We start from the raw sequence: 21,531 nt of genomic DNA on the forward strand, positions 1-21,531 counted from the left end.
TCGCTGCGTGTCCGCACGCGCTTACAAATTACACGCCGCTCACATCGTTGTTTAACGGTTTGGGAGACATGACATTTATTTGTTATTTAATCAAAGATATACAGTAGTTTAGACTTGAAAAAAAAGTGTGTAACACCAGCATAATGTATACCTAATAATTGAATAGGAAACACAAGGCTATAGGAAGAAGATTGGAACTTCTGGAAATATAATAACAGTATTAACTGAATGATACGTAGTCGACCAGCAATAGAAAAACTTTTTTTTAGATAAAGAAGTCCCTAGACAGAAGTAAATAATAATAAATATCCACTTTCCCTAATGTAAAATAATTAGAATGTAAAAATCAGTGCGCTAGAAAGTAGAGCAAGTTTTAAAACAATGTACAAATACAATCACGTTAATAACGTTAAACTTGTCCCCATTTCGCTACGTAACGAATTAAGGGCAAGTTGTGTGAAGCCATAAGCCACGCGCCATACCGCTTTCCAATCTGTTCCGACACAAGTAGTAGTTACAGGAAACTGTGGGAAGACGATCTAGCATTTTAACATGCCCTATAGGGGGGCGTTACCTTATACGTATCTCGCTTTTTACTTTACGTTTGTTATAAAGGAGCTGTTTAGAAACTTAAAAAAAATTGAAAGTGTTCACTAGATGGCGTTATACTTAATGTACAACATAGTTTCGGTATTACGACGAAAAGGTTATCGATACCCAGTTATGCAAATTTTTAAATAATATTTTAGATAATACTAGCAGTCGCCCGCGACTTCGTCTGCGGGAAACCAAGAAACAAAAGTAACCTATATCATGCCCGCGTGCATCAGCTACCTTCTCGTCAAAGTCCCGTCAATATCGGTTCAGCCGTTTCGGAGATTACCCAGAACAACCGCGTCCTTGTCGACAGACAAAAAAAAACAGTTTTTCGTTCCCAACATCTCAAATACATCTCGTATATTTAATGTGATTTTTTTCTCGACATAACACATAAACAATGTATAAATTATATAAAATAATTATGCAAAATATACAAGAACTTTAAAATATGTCCGTTTCAATGTATTTAGTGGTATATGATTAACCTTTTCTGCAGTGACGGCTACTTGTAAACACGTATTGATAAGTGGACAAGTCTAGATATCTTCCGCATTGTAACAAACACCGGCACAAACCCGTTCCGCTTTCAAGGTACGATTACACAAAAAGCTCCCATTTAAGCTTCCCAGCTTACATGGCGCCTTAATCACAATTGCAACGAAGCTTTATCTTGTTAACAACTTTTTATAGCAAATCTGTACATGTCCCAGACATGCATAGTCAATGTCTTCTAGGTTATGTTAGACTTTGTTATAATTTTTTAAATTACTAGCTGTCGCCCGCGACTCTGTCCGCGCGCAATAAAAAAAAAACTTAATAGGGGTATGAAAAATAGATGTTGGCCGATTCTCAGACCTACTCAATATGCTCACAAAATTTCATGAGAATCGGTCAAGCCGTTTCGTAGGAGTACGGGAACGAACATTGTGACACGAGAATTTTATATATAAGACCAGCTGTCGCCTGCGACTCCGTCCGCGCGCAGTTAAAAAAAAACACTAAATGGGGGGGGGGGGGTTATGAATTTTATATATTAGATTATTTTACATCAACATAATGATTGTGTAAATTCAATGTTTTAGTCACTGAGCGAAGAAATCTAATTAAAGAATAATATCTGAAAAATAGTCCTTCAATTTTGCTGTGAAAATAAATAATGACATTTGTTAGATCATTTACGTATTAAAGAAAATATGAAAGTGTTTTTTAAATTTCCGTAAACATCAATTACATTAAGTAATATTTATTTTAAGTCGTATTTAGAAAGCAAGGTTAATAATTTATATTTTTAATTGAAATTAAAAACTATTATGGCAACACATATGACAAATTATAGTTCTGTTGACAGTTTTTTTTACTGGATATTTGAACCTAAATGGGAAACGAAGTAAATTCTCTAACTTCATATATTCATGTAGGTACTGTCAGCAAGAGTGTCGCAGCGTGGTAGTGCATTGTGCAAGTTCACTCGGTGTCGGGTGTAAGCAGGTCGCCAGCTGACGCGGAGGAAGGTGATGTGAGGGGGGATGTCACGTGATATCACCTCCTCCCATTACACGTAAACGTAGACTCTTTGTAACTGAAGAAGTAGCTAATTGAGTGAAATTATAAACAACTTTCATCCGCAACAAGGTAAGAGATTGATTAAGATTTTTACCTGAATTACTGAAGGTTTATAGTTTAACGGGAGTGTATTTGAACTGTACTGAAGTAGTTAAAGTAATATGTAACTCGCAAATATTTTGTGTCAATTATATGTAGGTGCCAATCATCTTATCATGCACTTATAAGTTGTATTAAGTCAGTCACTATAACGCAACCTTTAAATGTCAGAAGCTCTTTGATTTAATTTGAATCTCGGTTACAACAGACATAAATCTGTCTGGTAAAACATCTTGTGTTCTTTCAGACTATGTTCTATATCTATGACAAATTTCATTCAGATACATGCAGCCATTATAGTTACCTGCTAATTTTCATTCATATTTATAATATTAGTAAGAATTAAAATTAATAATATTGTTTCTGATACCTTACCATTAAATAATGTCCTTGTTTAATTAGCACCAAAACTTGTGTAGGTTTTTCAACAATTATATAAAATAAGTCTTGTGTGTAGGCGGACGTTTCCACACGTACCTTTGTTTTGCAATGACACCCGACTCATTTGAGTAATACTCGCAAGGACAACGTTTTTATCGTCAGAGTGCAAACGACGTGGGGTTTTATGGATTTTACATTTTGCTAAAGACCAAGATGAATCATATCGGTTAGGAAATTCAGTAAGAAGAATCTAAATTGTATTAAATATTAAATAAAACCTATTCGATATGCGATGTTAGCTAGCTAGGTAAGCGATTGGCGAATTACTAGCTACCGCATTCCCTTGTATTGCACTGCACTATCCCTAGATAGCGCGTGCTACGTAATACAGGCCAAAGCAACTGTCGACTCGCCTTCCGAGAAAATAGCCTTGCAACCTGCCTCAACGAAGAAATTAAAAAGCACTGCACTGATAGTGATGTCCTGCAATTATCCCTGTTACCCAATCGATTAATTTTATGACAGGTATATAATTAATTGACTATTTGGCAAATTGAATAAGTATGTAAGCCGTGTCAGGAGCGTCTGTAGTCGACGAGCATTCGTGCGGAGAAAGAATTTGAATGATCCGAGAGGATATACTACTAGGGTACTCTCTACTTTTAGGTTGAGGACTTGACTCTTTAATTTTTTAAATTTTCAAATGTATGATTAAAATTGTGTTAAGAAGATAAAACACTTATGAAATACTAATATAATTACTAATAGGATACTGGGCGTAGTCATATATCATAAAATATTCGTAGAAAAAATGAACACAAGTTATACTTAGATAAAATATTTTATTTATCTCCACGTCCCATCACTAGTTGCTTTAGCACTAGACTGGACAATTTCATTTAAAAGTCTAAGCAGAAGTGGATGTTAGCAAAACGTCGGACGCGCTCGCAATCATTATGAGATAAATCTCTGATCCGCCATGTCGTCTGATACCACTCGATACTGACTACTTATAGAACCAATCATATCGTGGTACAAAGAAAATTATTTTTAAGATTATATCTTTGTCAATTGAACTGACATAATACAAGAATGAACAGACAAAAAAAAAGTAAGTACATATCTCTAAAATAGCTTACGTATAAAACACCTTTGCTGACGTTGAATTTAATAAAACATAACTTTTACGATACCTCTACAGCTATAGCAGTATATTCTATGTTTGATGCTTATTTGCCACTAATTGCTTAGGCTGAATTTGGCTAAACCTTCGCTAAGGGGATCACTTAATAACTCTAGAGTTCAATCGCTTCCGCTTATAAATTGGTCGGTCTATCAATTACCAAACAAAACACGGTTCAAAGTGTACCCTTTTATGGTCAACTATCATAACGCTATAGTGGGGCCGGCGATCCAATGTTGCAACTGTTATGGTCCGGCTATCTGCAAGAATTTATTTCATCTATAATCCTAACATTTTCTTATGTACCACATTCTTACATAACGGTATATTTTGTTCTCTTTTCGTTTATATGTTAAATGATGCTTTGAAAATAAAAAAATTAAGTAAAAATAGAGTTTTTAAACAATGCTCGTTTAATTTGTTTTTTGGTCCTTCGAGTCGGATTATGATCAAAAATGTTTCTATTTGACCTTATTTTCAAGAATATGAATTGTAATAAAGCCGATTGAATACCAAACACAAATCTTTAGATTTTCAAACTTGATTCTTGACAGTATTGGACAATTTAAATAGGATCTGTGTACCTAAAAGGGCTTTAGCGAGTGAAAGTATGTGCAAAGTCGCCTTGGCTGACAATTACTGGCCTGCCTACCCCAGGGCGTGCGGCGTAATGATAGTGGTAAATAGAAAGTGATCTCGGGAGGTGTTTCATGCGGGAAATGTACACAACCGAGGTTTATCTTGTCAATTTGACAGTATTGAAATGTTAAGATAAACGTTCACAGGAAATATCTTTCAATTTATATAAGTTATGATATTTTATTGACATTCTATGCTGAAATGACTTTTAAATGCAAAAACATTTATGTAGGACTTGTGAACCTGTCAATTAAAATCTATATATATAAAAATGAATTGCTGTTCGTTAGTCTCACTAAAACTCGAGAACGGCTGAACGGATTTATCTTATCTTAGTCTTGAAATGTTCGTGGAGGTCTAGGGAAGGTTTAAAAGGCGAGAAAAACTTCATACCGCTATTAAGTTTTTTTTAACTGCGCGCGGACGGAGTCGCGGGCGACAGCTAGTAGGTAAATAGAATTTTAAGGTTATATTGAATAGAATAAAGGAGATTGTTTAAAACATGATTACACTTTGATCATTTCATACGACACTTTTTTTTACTATGGCTTTTTAAATAATTTTAGAGTTATTGCAATGAAAAATAAAACTGCTTCTTCTTATAATGTTAATTGTTAGGATAACACTGAAATGTAAGTAAAGGTCGTATCTATCTGTTATTTCAATATATTAAACCGACTTGATTGAATTTCTTGTATTATAGCTTTCTATTCCAATTATACGATTGAAAACTAAGTAAGCTGACTCCGCGAAAGTTCAATAGTTCGGGGTTAAATGCCGCGATTTACATAATTGAGTTATCTAAGATAAACGAAGTGTCCATTCAGGTAAATAGCCTCGTTTCTAGCCTTTAACCTTATTAGAGAACTTGTTATTGCTCGAAACTTCAACTTACTACTTTACGAAGTATGGTGCATAAAATATAAGAAATATTAGTTAGGCAATTTAGTTTGCAATGATAATATTGTACAACAACATGTTTTGCAGATGTAAACACTAATTAATGAAATAAAGTCATTTTATTATATTTTAAATATTAAATATTATTTAACCTTTTTTCACTCAATGATTAAAAATAACTCGGATTACGAAATTGTAAGACGGAGGCGATAACCTGACAGTAAGAAAACAAAGAATACGTTACAATTAAAAACTTCACAACAAAGATTGTTATAAGATATTCGATTACATTGCGTTACGTCATCGCATTCGCAATTCTTTATCCGAGTTGAGAAGAGTTAGAGCAGCATTGTAAGTGTTACAGATTAAAAAAACGTAATGAATTAACAGAGCGGAAATTATTTAATGCATATCACTCAAAGAAATTGTTATTCCAAGTATCTTTGATCTTAAATTACTAAATAAAAAAAATAAAAAAAGTATCTTTGATCTATTTTAAAAAGTTTTATTTTAAGAGAAAAATTTTATTTGTTTGCATTGAATAGGTTTAGAAATTAATAAACCGATTTGAAAAATTCTTTCATTGTTGGGAAGCTACACTATCCCAGGGCGACATCTTACTAATATTATAAATGCGAATGTTTAGATGGATGGATGGACGTTTGAATGTATCTCCGGAACGGCCCAACGGATCTTAATGAAATTTGGCACAGATGTAGGACATAGTCTGGAAGAACACATAGGCTATTAATTTAAACGCCGCGCGGATAGAGTCGCGGGTTGCAGCTAGTAGGTTATATTTGTTACCAGATTTTTTTGTTTAATTCCGCGCCGGTTGCGGACAACTGCTAGTACTTCGTAAACTTATTTTTTTCGTTATTAATACGTCACTATGTTATTTTATAAACATGTATTTAATTTGGTTTTGGTTATGTACTGCTTATTTACTTAATGTTTAACAAGCATTTTTGTCATTTAAAATTAATTTATATTTAAATATATTAATGCATGATAAACTAGATTTATACCAGGATCGGGTTATAAAAAATTCGTTCGCTTCCTATCAATTTGAGTTTAGTAATTGATATGATTGCCAACCCTAATACAGGGCGTATTACACCGGTAAACGACACCATGTCCCCGTTGCGGTTGTCAGACGAGACGAGACGCGGCGCGCACGGTGCGGACACGACACGACACCCAACGACAAATTCGTTAGAGGATGTGAGCTCTGACACTATCGTGTTTCTTAGGTTAATGACACGTTGGGAAAACTAATTAAATAAAGTAATTAATTAAGAATCTTATATCCAACTTATCTTACAAATATTATAAATGCGAACGTTTAGATGGATGGATGGATGGATGGATGTTTGTATTTAAAAGATTCGTAGCTATAAATTACGAATAGTCACATTTAAAACTTATAACAAATGTGTTCGTAACTCTTAAAGTATTGTTGCAAAAAATAGATATTGTGGATGACTGAAATTCACGAATCTTTTACGAATTACATTAATTGACACGCAGAAACGTTCAATGATTACTAAGGGAGCCCCTTAGTAGATCAGGAATCCCCAAACTATTATATACTAGAGACACCTTTTCCAAAATGAACTGTTACCTCAGACCACCACATGGCCAAATTACCTACTTTTAAGATCTGTTATAATTTTTTTTTCATTCTGACTTAGGTCAATAGAAGATAGAGTGAGAATTAGGAATGCTTTAAGTAAAATATCCCTTTGGGAATCCCTGGTGTAGATTATAGTTATTAAATCGTCACCGTGTAGCAGAAAGTACCGTTAACAACTAATTATTTTCATTATTGTAAGGAATGTGGTGAACATTAGTCACAGTTATTGAATTACTTTATGAAGTTCAAATGACGAAATTACATAAATTACTTATTAAAATTAAATTAATCTAATTTAGTATTTTACAAGTGACATTTAATAACATAATATTATAAATGTGTCGCAAGTTTACTCAACCACTTTAATGCAGCCAGCATTGCGGCTCTCTGTTGAAAACGGGTAATCAGAGATAATGGGAACTATAATTGTGTCAATTGAGATTTATTGCGGAATGGACATTGCACAGTTACTACACATTTCATATAATTATAATCGTACATATCATGTTTTAATTAATTAATTTTTACAATATGTAATAATATATAATTTGGCTATGTCAAGATTTTCATATAAAATATGGGGATTCACATGAAGGGGAAATATTGTCTTTCTCTACGTCTACTCCTTCATAGATTAAAGGTAGGCAATGCATCTGTAATTGTGAATGTCTATGGGTAAAGATCGCTTCGCCGTTTCGTCGAATTTATGTGGCATACTTACTCGTTTGCCATCTTATAATATAAAATAAAAATATTAAGAAAGTATGTAATAAATTAGAACATAAAAAGAAAATTATAACTAAATTTTAAAACTGTGAACATTTTAAATTGCAGAAAATTGTACTTTATGTGTTCAATTATGTCCTTGAACAATAATGAGGAATTTAATTACCTTACCATTACAACAAGTCAAGGTTATATCATGCGTAATTTACATCTTTCAATACATTGACATGTTATTTATTGACGAAGTAAGAACTGGTATTTTATAAACAAACGGATGTTAGACGCCTAACGTAATGCGTCTAAAACGAGCGTTATTTCAATAGCGGCATGTACCACGCAATTTCCTTTACGTAAAACGTTCAAACGACGTTCGACGAACTCCCGCCAAAACATCCGTAATTAACAATAAACAGATTACTATTTACAACTAAACAGACATCAGAAGCTGCTGCATAAGTGATTTACAAAAAGCTTAATTAGTCCAGTTATTCTTAGTTAAATTAAAAGATTCACACAATTTGTAAGAAGGAACACAAACAAGGGATGTTCAATGAAATGTTTTGAGACAAATATCTTACTAATATTATAAATGTGAATGTTTAGATGGATGGATGGATATTTGAAGGTATCTCCAGAACGCCTCAACGGATTTGGAACCTCAATTTGGCATGGATATAGAACATAGTCTAGAAGGCATAGACCACTAATTAGTTTTCTTTTAAATTCGGCGCTGACGGAGTCGCGGGCGACAGCTAGTAAGATATAAAAACCATATTTTTTTTAAATCTAGAAAGTTTGGAAGTAAATATCTTAAGCTATGATTACACGTCCTTTAATAGCAATCAAAGCTTTTATTCTAAACAAGAGTAGGTAATAAATTCGCAGCATAGTTTGTTCAGATAGAATCAGGCTAACATTAAATCTCCATTAACCTCCATACATTGATCCTCGCGACGACAAGCTAGGTAATTAATGACAAGATAAATCTGTCCCCTAACGCGCGACCGTAGACCCGTCTCCTATACAGTACATACTTCTGAGTCTAAATTTACTAACATTCAAATATTCAAAGACTATATAAAAGCAGCTTAATTTTTAAGCATAAAACGAAATAAACAGTAGAGGTCAAATATATTATGTATTCTCAACAGTAGCTATAAATCCGGGGTATTAAGCAAGGCTCATGCCATGTAACACAATACTAGCGCGGATAAAGGCGGGGTAGGGGTTCAGTAACCGATACTGCCCGACGAAAGCTTCCTAGTGTCCAGTTCGAATTTATGTAACAACCCAGCCGTGACGTCACAGATACGGGATACTTCCCACACCTTCCTCCGTCATGGAATATAGGCACGAGACATTTTCTTTTCAACTATATGATCTTTTTTGTTATTTGAGTTACAAAGTTCTTTGATTTAGAAACGCATTTATTAAAATTGTGTCTATAATTTAATCATATTATGTATTAAACCTGAAGATTTAGTACATAATGACGGCTGTTGTATACAACCGAAATCAATAACATATATGATACGATAACATTGATAAGGGAATTTTGACTCAGCTGATAGATTTGGTTAAAATTCTAGACCAAAGACATATCAATTTACGCTTTAGATTGTCTATGTGTGAGTCGTATGCTCCAGATGTGTATAGTTTTCATCAAACTTTATGGCGGCTCGAAATTTCAGATGAAACGATGCTCTTTAAACCACTTAACTAAATACTGGCCTCGATAAAGTTTGAATCTTGTACTATATACTGACCTTTCTTCCAACATCTCGTTGAATGTCTTGCTCTTGGCGCGCGGCTGGCTGGGCTCGCACTCCATACGGCGTACCTCAACGCACCGCTCGATTATATGCTCAACGCGCTTCCGCCGCGACGACTTCCAATTGTCCAGGTTCTAAAACAAACACGCAACAATGTAATACTTGACAAGCGCCAATAGTTTATTTGTTAAGAGTACATCCGATCTTGTGGTCGTGGGTTCGAATGCCTCCTTCCATAGATTCGAATGTCGTGAAACATATCCTAGCACTAGCCTAGACCTTTGTCTATAAACTATAAACAAAATAACAACTTTGTTCAAAAACATCTGATGAAACGAGAAATTGTCTGATGTACTTGATGGCGTAATCTTTAAGTCTAGTAACAAGTATGTTTTCAATAATTATTTCTTCGAATAACAACGCATTTCTTTATCAGACTACTGAGGTAATGGAGTGTTTAAAGCATGGTCTATACATTGAGCAAAATGGTAAGATAATTTCATAAACAAACCTGTTAGTCACGACAGTAAATGAAGTTACCTAGTTATAAAATCCATTTCGTTTTAAAATGTAGTTTGAAATTGAACATGTCCCACGCCATACCGGAAGCACAATGCAAGCCTTGCAAGGCAATAGCATCGGATTAGAGCCAGCGATGATTGAACGATAAACATCGTACATTGCGCGGCGGATATTAAAATAGTTGCCGGAGTGTTGGGCAACTGTTGCGAAACTCCCACTCGCTACGCAATGGATTGCTTACTATTTGATCTTGTTTTAAGGAATTTATGAAAATCTACAGCTAACAAATATTACAGATTTAATTTAAACAAATTATATATTTAGTACTAAAAGAATCTTCACATGCACATGCTGTACTATATTGGCCAGAAGAAATACTAATATTTTAATAAATTTTGTAAAGGAATAATTTTTCTCCCTTAATATTTTGTATGAAAATTATAGAGTAAATAGTTTCAGTTAATTTACAGTCTGCATGTGCCGGTACAACAATAAGGCTGCTATTAATTAGGTAAAAGCCAACACCTTTTATATCGTCATGACAAATCGCGTGTATACTTATAAAAAACAACGTTTTTTCGTCACTGTTTCGATTGAATATAATTCTTCCGTAATTCAACAAGAAATCGTTCCGCTGTTTATTTATTTGTTACGTTCTAACATTTACTTTTAAAATCCTATTACATTCAATATTATTACGTAATTTAAAAAAAATGTACAGATCACTTTAATGAATCATCGATAGTTACTTTCGAACGGTGTTTGAATCTTTAGAAATATTAAATATCATTTATATTTATCTTACAAATATTATAAACTAGCTTTTACCCGCGACTCCGTCCGCGCGGAATAAAAAATAGAAAACGGGGTAAAAATTATCCTATGTCCGTTTCCTGGTTCTAAGCTACCTGCACACACATTTTCAGTCAAATCGATTCAGCCGTTCTTGAGTTATAAATAGTGTAACTAACACGACTTTTTTTTATATATATAATAATATAGATGTAAAAATTCGCTTGTATTTTTGTTACTTTAACTCCAGATTTGCTGAAAGGATCTGGATGAAATTTGGATCAGATATAATTCCAGTCTGAAAAAAAGAAATAAGCTCCCTAGTTTTAACACCACTCTTTACGGAGTCACGTTTTACAGTCTATACTAATATTGAAAGAGGAAATATTTGTATGTTACGAATAAACTCAAAAACTACTGAACTGACTTCGAAATGCTTTTGCCATTAAATAGCTACAGTATCAATGAGTGACATAGGCTATATTTATTATCAGATTTTTTATTCCGCGCGGACAAAGTCGCAGCAAAAGCAAGTTTGTAATAAAATTATATGATTCCGTGTGTTTACTAGTAGTAGCTAGTTTTATTATAATAACGTTTGTCAATGTGGACAGTCAGTCGGCAATCGGCGTGTTGAGTGCATTCAAACTGTTTTTATCCTAATTTCCCTCGCCGACTAATGTTGCTACCTTTCTTCTTTTGCCATGTATGGTCCAATATGAAATATAAAGCGATTATTGGACAACGAAAAATTAAAAAATACAACATAGAAAGAAAGCTAGTATCTTATACATGTGACTCAAATATCAATAAGTTAATTTAAAAAAATGTCTGTTAAGCTCAAAACAATATAGATCTTTCTAGAAACAAGCTGCGTGTTTCTATTGGATTACAATTATTTTAAGAGGAGATTTTTGTCTAGAGTTTACTTCTATTTATGCACATAGGTCATAAATATGTTCATGTTTATTTGCTTAGCTGTTAACTTGGACCACATCAATAATACTTAGAACAGTACAATACGCCGTCTCGAATGGTCTCGGATATTTTTATAGCGAAGTGTCTTGCACAAGCATTGCCACACCATCCGGCACTTTTATAACGATTCTTAGTAATGGCGTTGTTGTAATGCAAAAAAATTATAACCATTTGCTTTAGAACTTACAGAAGTGATGGCGCAATTTTTTCATACACTAGTCGTTAGCGACCGCATGCGGGGTGCGAGAGGTTTCTGTGCAAGAGTGTCGTAGTATCCGCGTTCGATAACGTCGTTAGCCCGCATTCTTTGTGTGTATATCCTTTACCACGCATTATACTCGTCAACTTATTTCTCGTACAATGCTTGCTTTAAATCTGTCTTTAGCTGGTATCCGGGGACACCTAGAATACTCTATTATTAATGTAAAATCATGGATTCAAAAAATATCTATCTATATATATTAGGGTGGCCCAAAAAAATAAAATTTTTGTTTTTTTCGATTCTCGTGTGAAAATATGTGAGTTTACTATGTTTTAAGAACCTCCACCAAAGGACAGGTTAAAAAAAAATTCTTAAAAGGTCGCTAAGAATTTTTGAAAAATTCCAAAATTGCCGAAAATCAGATTTTTTTTGTTTTAATTTTTTTTTCTCGCCATGTCATCTTTTTAAGTGTAAAATAATATAAAGATTCTGAAAATTACTAAATACTAAATACTTTATATTATAAAGAATTTACCTTGGAAATTTATAAAAATTCGGAGCGACCTTTAGAAAATAAAATTTTGACGTCAAATTTTCAGAATCTTTATATTATTTTACACTTAAAAAGATGACATGACGAAAAAAAAATTAAAACAAAAAAAAATCTGATTTTTGGCTTTTGGAATTTTTCAAAAATTCTGAGCGACCTTTTAAGAATTTTTTTTTAACCTGTCCTTTGGTGGAGGTTCTTAAAACATAGTAAACTCACATATTTTCACACGAGAATCGAAAAAAACAAAAATTTTATTTTTTTGGGCCACCCTAATATATCTATCTATATATATATAAAAGAAAGTCGTGTTAGTTACACCATTTATAACTCAAGAACGGCTGAATCGATTTGACTGAAAATTGGTGAGCAGGTAGCTTAGAACCAGGAAACGGACATAGGATAATTTTTACCCCGTTTTCTATTTTTTTTTATTCCGCGCGGACGGAGTCGCGGGCGACAGCTAGTAGTCATATAAAAAAGGGAAGGTAATCATTGGATATTTTTTATAACCGATAGTTCTGGACATCTATCTCATTTCATTGTAGAGTAATTAATAAAGTACATTAATGTGTACAGAAATCGTTTTGTTACGCATTATATTCTTCGTAATAACGAATTAAAAAGTTTTCTTACAACTAAGATATATAGAAAAGCATATTATACAAAAGGTATGTTAATTTAATGTTTAATATAGTCATTAAAATGTATAGAATGGAGTGAGTTGTTTAACAATTTAAATAAATTAGTAATACCATAAAATTACTTCATCTCAGTGAGTCATACTAAAGTTGCGAACTTATTTATATTGTAACAAAATACTAAAGTTCTTTAAGGATAATGTCCATTTTACTTTGGTCACTTGTATAACAAACATCTTAATAATATTATTAATGCGAATGTTTAGATGGATGGATGTTTGTTTGAAGGTATATTCGGAATGGCTCAACGGATCTTGATGAAATTTGGCACAGATGTAGAACATACTCTGGTAGAACACATAGGCTACTTAATAAGTTTTTTTTTTAATACCACATGCATGGAGTCGCGGGCGACAGCTAGTAACTTATAAATACAAAATGACAACTATTTGTATACAATTTGAGAAGAGACAGTATTTCTTCTTCTTCTTTCTTTCTTGTTATAATAATTAACGTTACTTGTGTAAACATATCCTTATTATTATGCGACCAATTTACATGGTCGCGAGTTAACAAGGCGTCTCTTGGGCTTTAAGTCCTCATTATCGTCCCAAATGTCGACGCATAAATTCATACCAACTATATGCATAAAGCATCCCATAGACATTGTGTAAATTTAGACACGGTGTTTAGCTACGCGTATAAAATACTGACGTGTCTATTTATTAGATAGCTTATAGATATATTTTAGGTGTTAGATGTGCAAGTTTTAATGTATTCAAAAGGGGAGTAAGATCAGATACAAAGCTGCTACATAAAGTGAGATGATGATAGGGAGATGAATGATTCATGTAAAGTTATAATTAACTAGCTGTCGCCCGCGACTCCGTCCGCGCGAAATTAAAAAAAAACTTAAGTACCCTATGTATCCTTACAGATTATGTTCTACATATGTGCCTAATTTCATCAAGATCCGTTGAGCAGACACGGAGATACCTTCAAACATACAACATACATTCATCCATCCATCTAAACATTCGCATTCATAATAGTAACATTAAATTCATACTAAAGAATTAAATATCAGTAGAATTGTCGTCATAAAAAATGTCAAAATGTGATTTATTAGTTTATTTTAATTGGTTGTGAATAATTTGGCCATATTTTTTCCTTTTTTTCATGAAAAACAACATTCAAAGAATCTGTTTTTGTTCCGACGCTCCTTTATTGTATTCAACTATAAACAAAGTAAACAACGAGATTGTACAAGTGAAACTAATTTATTAGTAAGCTGTTATACACGAATGATATGAATAATGTCTTGAAGCAAGTAAATACAAAATAAATATTACAATTCCTAATGTATAAATCATCTTGATATATTGTCTTGTTAAATCTTCTAGCATTGCATTGCCCTAGGATAAATAATGAAACTTACAAACAAGTCGAGTACAGACTTATGAGAATACAGAAAGAGCACGCTGTAAAAATCTCCTTCCTAATTTTATAAATGCGAATGTTTAGACGGATGGATGTTTTTTAGAACGTATCTCTAGAACGGCTGCGTGGATCTCGCTGAAATTTGGCATAGATGTAGAACATAGTCTGGAGGAATACATCAACGTAGGCTCTATATACTATTCGTGGTGTTAAAAAACAGTAAACTTGACAAGTATGTTCAAGACAAAAACTGGCCTGACGTTCAACATAGGACAAGAATGCCGACATCTAAAAATGGTGTTTACTGAGTTATAAAAATAAACAAAGTAAGATGGAATTTTTAATGTTGTCTGTTTATCATTCTCTAAGGCTCGATCGGCGGAAACGAGGCACATTCGAAGTATAAGAATGCGAGATACTTCCGGCGGCCCGTCTCCGTTGTTAAAGACGTTACGACAAAAAGTTAAAACGAGTCTTAATTGTGCAATTAGTTGCAATGTCGCAGTAGTGCAATGTCGGTGTTGGATCTATTTATAAAGCAGGGAGCATTCTGGATTATGTTTATGGCATCCACATGGACTGAAGGCAACTGGCAAGATTTATTGCTTACGGATACTGCAAGCTTTAAACAGTTGATAATATGTAGCTTGTTGTTTCACTGAAATGCTCGTACAAAAACTAAGAAAAACGTAATGAAAGAAATCTAATAATTGAATTTTTCGCAAAGAATGTACCTGGTTCTTAAATTTATATATTTTCTATTGTAAAAATGTGAATTACACTGGCACTGTACAAATTATTAAATCGTTTTAATTAATTGTTGTATTGATATATGATAGACAAGATAAACAAGTAGCTGTTCATTGAGGCAAGCGGCACGCACACACAGCACGCACAACTCACGTCCGATAGATCACGCGAGAAATGTTCGAGAACAAATAGTACGTGATAATTATGATTACAATATTATATACTCGTAGTAGTTTCACTGGAATTAAATACAACTGGTTATTTTACATCTCTATACATTTGTAAATTCGTCTCGATATTGACTGAAAATCTTTTCGCTGCGTATATATTTGTCTTAAATTTAATCACCAGAATGTTATTTTCCCTACAAATGATAAGCACTACTCTCCCATAAATCTCTATTACCGTACTGAATTCATTCCCTTATTGCGTATATACTTTATTACACAATCTACGAATACTTTCTTCAGTCTTCAATCTCAATATCGTTGATAGGTCTTTCATTTTTTGAAGGTCGTAGTTAATGGTACCTCTGCGTGTCATTAACGTGTGGATGCCACGCCATACCATGCCAATATAACAATGTTAAGTTGTCAGTATTGTTACTCACCGACTGCCAGTCCTCCTGCCTCTCTAGCGCGGCGGGTTCAACACGCTTGGCGGCCTGCGCTCTACGCAGCTGTTCCCGCGCGCGGCTGCCGAGGTCCGCGGGCCCGACCTTGATGAATTGTAGCGGATTGGCCGCGGGCTTGCCCGGCAGTACCGAAGCTGTGTGCGGACGAACCGCCAGGAAGTCCGCGCTGTCTGTCGTCTGAAAATAAACAACACAATTAAGTAACACAGTTTTAGATAAGTAAAATGTGTTTTGAAGTATTTATACGGCAAGTATATTGTAGATACAATATAGATTTTACTGCCTTGTTTTTTATGTTATGAAGTTAAACTTACTTCTTACTAATATTTAAATGCGAATGTTTAGATGGATGGATGGATGTTTGGTATCTCCGGAACGGCTCAACGGATCTTGATGAAATTTGGCACAGATGTAGAACATAGTCTGGAAGAACACATAGGCTACTTATTACGTTTTTTATAATTCCGCGCGGTCAGAGTCACGGGCGACAGCGAGTATTAAAACGAATTAGTAAGGATAATTTAGTAACTTATTGTTATGTTATAATTCAATGGAGCATAAACAAAAATTGTATAAAGTATTCCTATGCACACATTCAAAAGAAAATTAAATATTTAATACTGACGAATTGATTTTAATCCGCAGTACATTTTCGAGCATTACATAACAGCTTATCTGAAACATAACCAAAAACTAATTGTAGCAATTGTCCTATTCTATTGCCTAACTGGAACACAGTGCAGTTAAAACAGTAGTGCATATTCACTTTAGCTATTATTGCACAACTTGCTTTCACTTATTCTTAAATCTTAATGTCTAGACATTTAATTCTAGTAATTTGAAATGTCATTAAACTTACACATTACTTCCTCAACAATCGATGTACATTTATGTTTTATTTTTAAATCTTACTAATATTATAAATGCTTATATTTTGTATGTATGGATGGATGTATGAACAGTTATCTCCAGAACAGCTGCTTGGATCTCGTTGAAATTTGACATACATGTAGAACATAGCCTAGAAGAACAGATAGGCTACTAATTGTTTTTTTTTATTCGACGCTGACTGAGTTGCGGGCGATAGCTAGTAAAAATTACTTTAGTTTAAAGAAATAGAAGATTAGAGAAACTTTTCTTTCACATATATGATTGAAAACATCAACATATGTTATATTCTATTGTTTTTAAGACAGTTTGATATAAAAGTTAACGAGTACAAGTAATAGTTACCTTATACAGATGTACAACAGATTAGAAATAACTTAAAATGGTAATGCCTTTAGATTTTATACTATGGTTAATTTTATAGATTTTTAAATAGGGTCGTAAACACACAAATATTATAATGACATCCCTTACGCACGTGTATCCGTCTTAACATCCGTACACCGGATACACCTTTGTTCCGGAGGACCAAAATTAAATTTTAAGATGCTTGTTTAGTACAAAAAAGTATATACCTAACTTTTTCTAGTAATTGGTGACTCTATGCTGTATTTAGTAATAACGGGGTCAATTCATGTTATTTATTTTTTCGATTAGATTAGCTGTCGCCCGCGCCGCCGTCCGCAAGGAATAAAAAGACCGGAATAAGCCTATGTGTTCTTACAGACTATGTTCTACATCTGTGCAAAATTTCATCAAGATCCGTTGAGTTGTTCCAGAGATAACTTTAAACAAACATCCATCTAAACATTCGCATTTATAATATTGGTATCTAAGATTAAGCGCGTCATATAAAGTAATTTGAAATTTATTACAACACAAATCTTTTAAACTTAAAGGTGAAAACAAAACCCTATAATGTATTATTTAAGAATATTAAAAGTGTTATCGAAACGCAAGACAATTGTTATTCAAGATAAATACAAAAGTGCGCCAACATTATGTAGACCGCATTATGCAAGCTATGTTATGTGGCTCAGCTCGCATATGCGTGGCAATACAAGACGCATCTCCAATGTTCTCACCTCGAGAAAGCTGTCGAAAATTGAACGAAGCACGTATACAAATGCCTCTACACATAAACACACACTTTCACTAACCGCGTAGGAAATAAATGTGAGTAGCTTCATTATCTTGTGTTTTTTTTTCTGTTTGAAACGTGAAAACGCCTTGCATGTTATTCATTGCAAATTTTTCTATAATTACAGGAATAATGTATAGACAGCGATTTAAAACTGCAAAAATGTGAAAGCTTACTAATTAGATATCTTACTAATATTATAAATTCGACAGTTTAGGAAGATGTATGAATAGATAGATGGATGGATGTATGTTTGTTGGAAGGTATCTCCGGAACGGCTCAACGGGTCTCGGTAAAATTTGTCACTACTAAGGCTACTTATAAAGTTTTTTTTTTAATTCCACGCGGACGGAGTCTCGGGCGACAGCTAGTAAAAGTATAATTTAAAGAAAGTCCGAAACCGATCTTTATCAACCTGCAAACTACCACAATCATTAGCAATGTCAAGGTGAATCATTTTAATTAAGACTTTTATCGAATTCGTTGAAATTAAACTTAACAATATCAAAAACATTGACTTAAAATTATTAAAAGTAATAAATTTTACCACCGGAAGTGTTCAGTTATAAATCCGGCCGCGACACAAATGTGATGACTCATTAATACACATACAAACAGACAGACGATTGCAACCGAGTGCAGTGGCTATATTCGTCCACGTTCGCTCCACATCGCTCGGCATGCGTTTATATTAAGACTCCCGGTTAACAGTTATAGGGCTAGCTAATTCTATTTGTACGGCGTTACGCAACCGCTCACCACGGCCCCCGGACGACAACTAACTTTCGCGCTTTTCCACCACCAACTGGGGAAAGTGGTATTTAATATTTTTAAAATGCAAAAACACTAACGTATTAATTGATTCGTGGCGCCGAAAGTGTTCCGTTAGGCGGTTATGTTAAACTAATAGTTATTAAGTTATTCAACTAACTGCCACACTTAATTTTTACTTGATAAGGTAATTAGTAGATGGTGATTTTTTTTAGAATATTTTTAGTGATCTCTAAATTACTCTTAGAACAGTAGTTACATTAAAATATGTGGACGCACTTAATATAATCTTGCAAGAGCGTCGGAGGCGGAGTTAAGCGCTTGACAGGATCGGACCAAAAACTACACGTGTCCAGGTTTAAACACCGCCAACGTACCGATGTGTTTTTCGATTTTCGTAATTTAATATGTACGAGTACATTTCTCCGACAATCGTAGGGTGAAGGAAAATATCATTATGCAATCTACACTTATCAGCTTTGGGCTCTGAGCCCCGTGAGTAAGTAGAAATTTATATTGAATGTACTGAACCATTTTGATATTGTTTTCACATTAAAAATTCCATCCACGTCCTTCAGCTGCGTGTTAACATAACATTATTTGCACAAATCGTGCAGCCGCATAGATTTGCGATCGATACTCGTGTCGTTGCAACGTGTTTGATCCATTACGGCTTTTATATAGGTAGTTATAACGGACACGAGGCGAAGAAGCGTAACGGACAGCTATTTTAAAGTCTTAATGAGAGGGAAAGTGATTAGAAGTAGCGTCTTAGTGAATTAGTAAACGCTAATTTTAAATCGAATCTAGGACATGATATATATCTAATGAATGCGGTCTTAATCTTCTAAGCCTAGGCTTTAGATATGAGACCTATACTAAAGACAATTATTACTTATCTTAAAAATTAAATACTAAATTTTGAATCTTTGCTTACTTAGTTCCCATTGAATTTGCTTAGTCCAGAAGTCTTAAAATAAACCCATTGTTCATTTACTATTGTTTAACCCTAAAACATATAATCGTATCTACTTAACAACATTTAATAAAAGACAGCGAAGTAACGGACAGTTAACCATAATTTTGTTAGTATACGTTTTCATATAGTTTTTTGCAAGTGGTCCGATTGTAGACTTACGTAATATGTACGTTGCTATAAAATATTTAACACGACACTTGGCACTTTTATGTGCAACAGAATTGTCCAACATGAAATTGATAATGAAGCATAATGTTTCCTTTTTTTTATGATTAAAGTTGCTGTAATTGAATTTTGTATAAGAACATATTACCATCGCTTCATCATTGAAAAAGCAGCAGTAATAATATGTTTTTGTACAAGTTTTCAGGCAGTGGGAACCCATGGGTAATGAAAACCTACTAATTTTTATAAGAAACTGATTTTGTTTTTTGAATAAAAATAAATGGATATACTAAAGACTTAATTTTTAAGTGGTTTTTAATGAAGTAGTTTAATTAAAAAAAAAAAAAAATTGTCTATACTCATATTATGTAAAAAAAAAAAAAGATTTGATTGTTTATTGGCATTTAATAAGCTTCGAAACTATTGAACATATCTTAAAAATTCTTTCCCTATTGGGAAGCTCTATTCTAGGTTGAAATAGGCTTTGTTTACATTTATTACTAGACTCTAGACGAGGTCGCGGGCTACTGCTAGACATAAATACGATGGAAAGTGTGAGATGATAGATAGTAAGCTATTAAATATAATGATACGCAGCGACATTTCGGCTAATGGGGCAGGCAGAGTATGCGAAAATCGTGACTCAATCACTATAAAGTTTATAAAGAAAGTTTTGTAACTTAGAATTAAAGAACACAACAATACAACAAGTAACATAATCAAATAATAGCACGAGCGACAAATACCCATAAAGAATATATCATACTAATATTATAAATACGAATGTTTAGATAGATGGATGTTTGAAGGTATCTCCGGAACGACTCAACGGATCTTGATGAAATTTAGCACAGATGTAGAACATAATCTGGAAGAACACATAGGTTACTTCCAACGTTTTTTTAATGCCACACAGACGGAGTCGCCTAGACAGCTAGTTTAAAATAAATACAAAAAATTACATACCAACAGATAGACGTGACAAGGTCGAAGTTTAATAGTATTAAACAATACTTAGACTACGGTTTTAATAAATCTTTTTTAATCTTTAGTAAGGACTTTACTGCACGAAGTTTACACACGGACTGAGGCTAGTATTCAACGCCGTAGAGAGGCTTTCACATAAAACGTGAGGGTTTTGAGGAGTAGAGCATTACCATGCAGTACGCAGGCACCAAGTGACATGCATTACACAACTACATTGTGTAATTATTGGTTCCAATGTTTGATCAAATGTTTGTCGTGATTGAAGCTTCAAGATTAGTTTTGGTATTTTAGCAATTACTGTCACAGTCTCTATTATTTATTAGTCTGAGTATAAATTGTATGTACTCATACTTCACACGTGTTAATTTCAAAGTAAGCTAAGTTAGTTTCTAATTTTTATATGATGTGATTAAGTCACATTAAGTTATTAACTTGATGACACTTTAGTGGCGGTACGATGTGCGTCCCCGCTTTGAAAGCAGCTTTGTTTGCTCAGTGAAGACAAGAGGTGCTTTTAATAGTGATGTTCGTGTCAGATCTTCGTGGTACATATCGATAAAATATTATTGACTATAATTTATATCATGCTTTT

General features: G+C 33.6%; 1 protein-coding gene across 6 annotated transcripts in view; it reads right to left on the bottom strand.

The window, feature by feature from the left end:
- The window catches only part of LOC106715522 (F-actin-monooxygenase Mical), a 92,266-nt gene that overhangs the window by 13,547 nt on the left and 57,188 nt on the right, over nt 1–21,531 (bottom strand). For all 6 annotated transcript variants that reach the window (XM_045682253.1, XM_045682257.1, XM_045682254.1 and 3 more), the window contains exons 3-4: nt 15,985–16,185; nt 9,494–9,633 (exon numbers count right to left, since the gene is read on the bottom strand). In XM_045682253.1, coding sequence (XP_045538209.1) covers nt 9,494–9,633; nt 15,985–16,185 — 341 coding nt within the window. The remainder of the gene's footprint in view (nt 1–9,493; nt 9,634–15,984; nt 16,186–21,531) is intronic.

Source organism: Papilio machaon, chromosome 18 (genome assembly GCF_912999745.1).
Source record: "Papilio machaon chromosome 18, ilPapMach1.1, whole genome shotgun sequence".
In the NCBI taxonomy this organism is placed as follows: domain Eukaryota; kingdom Metazoa; phylum Arthropoda; class Insecta; order Lepidoptera; family Papilionidae; genus Papilio; species Papilio machaon.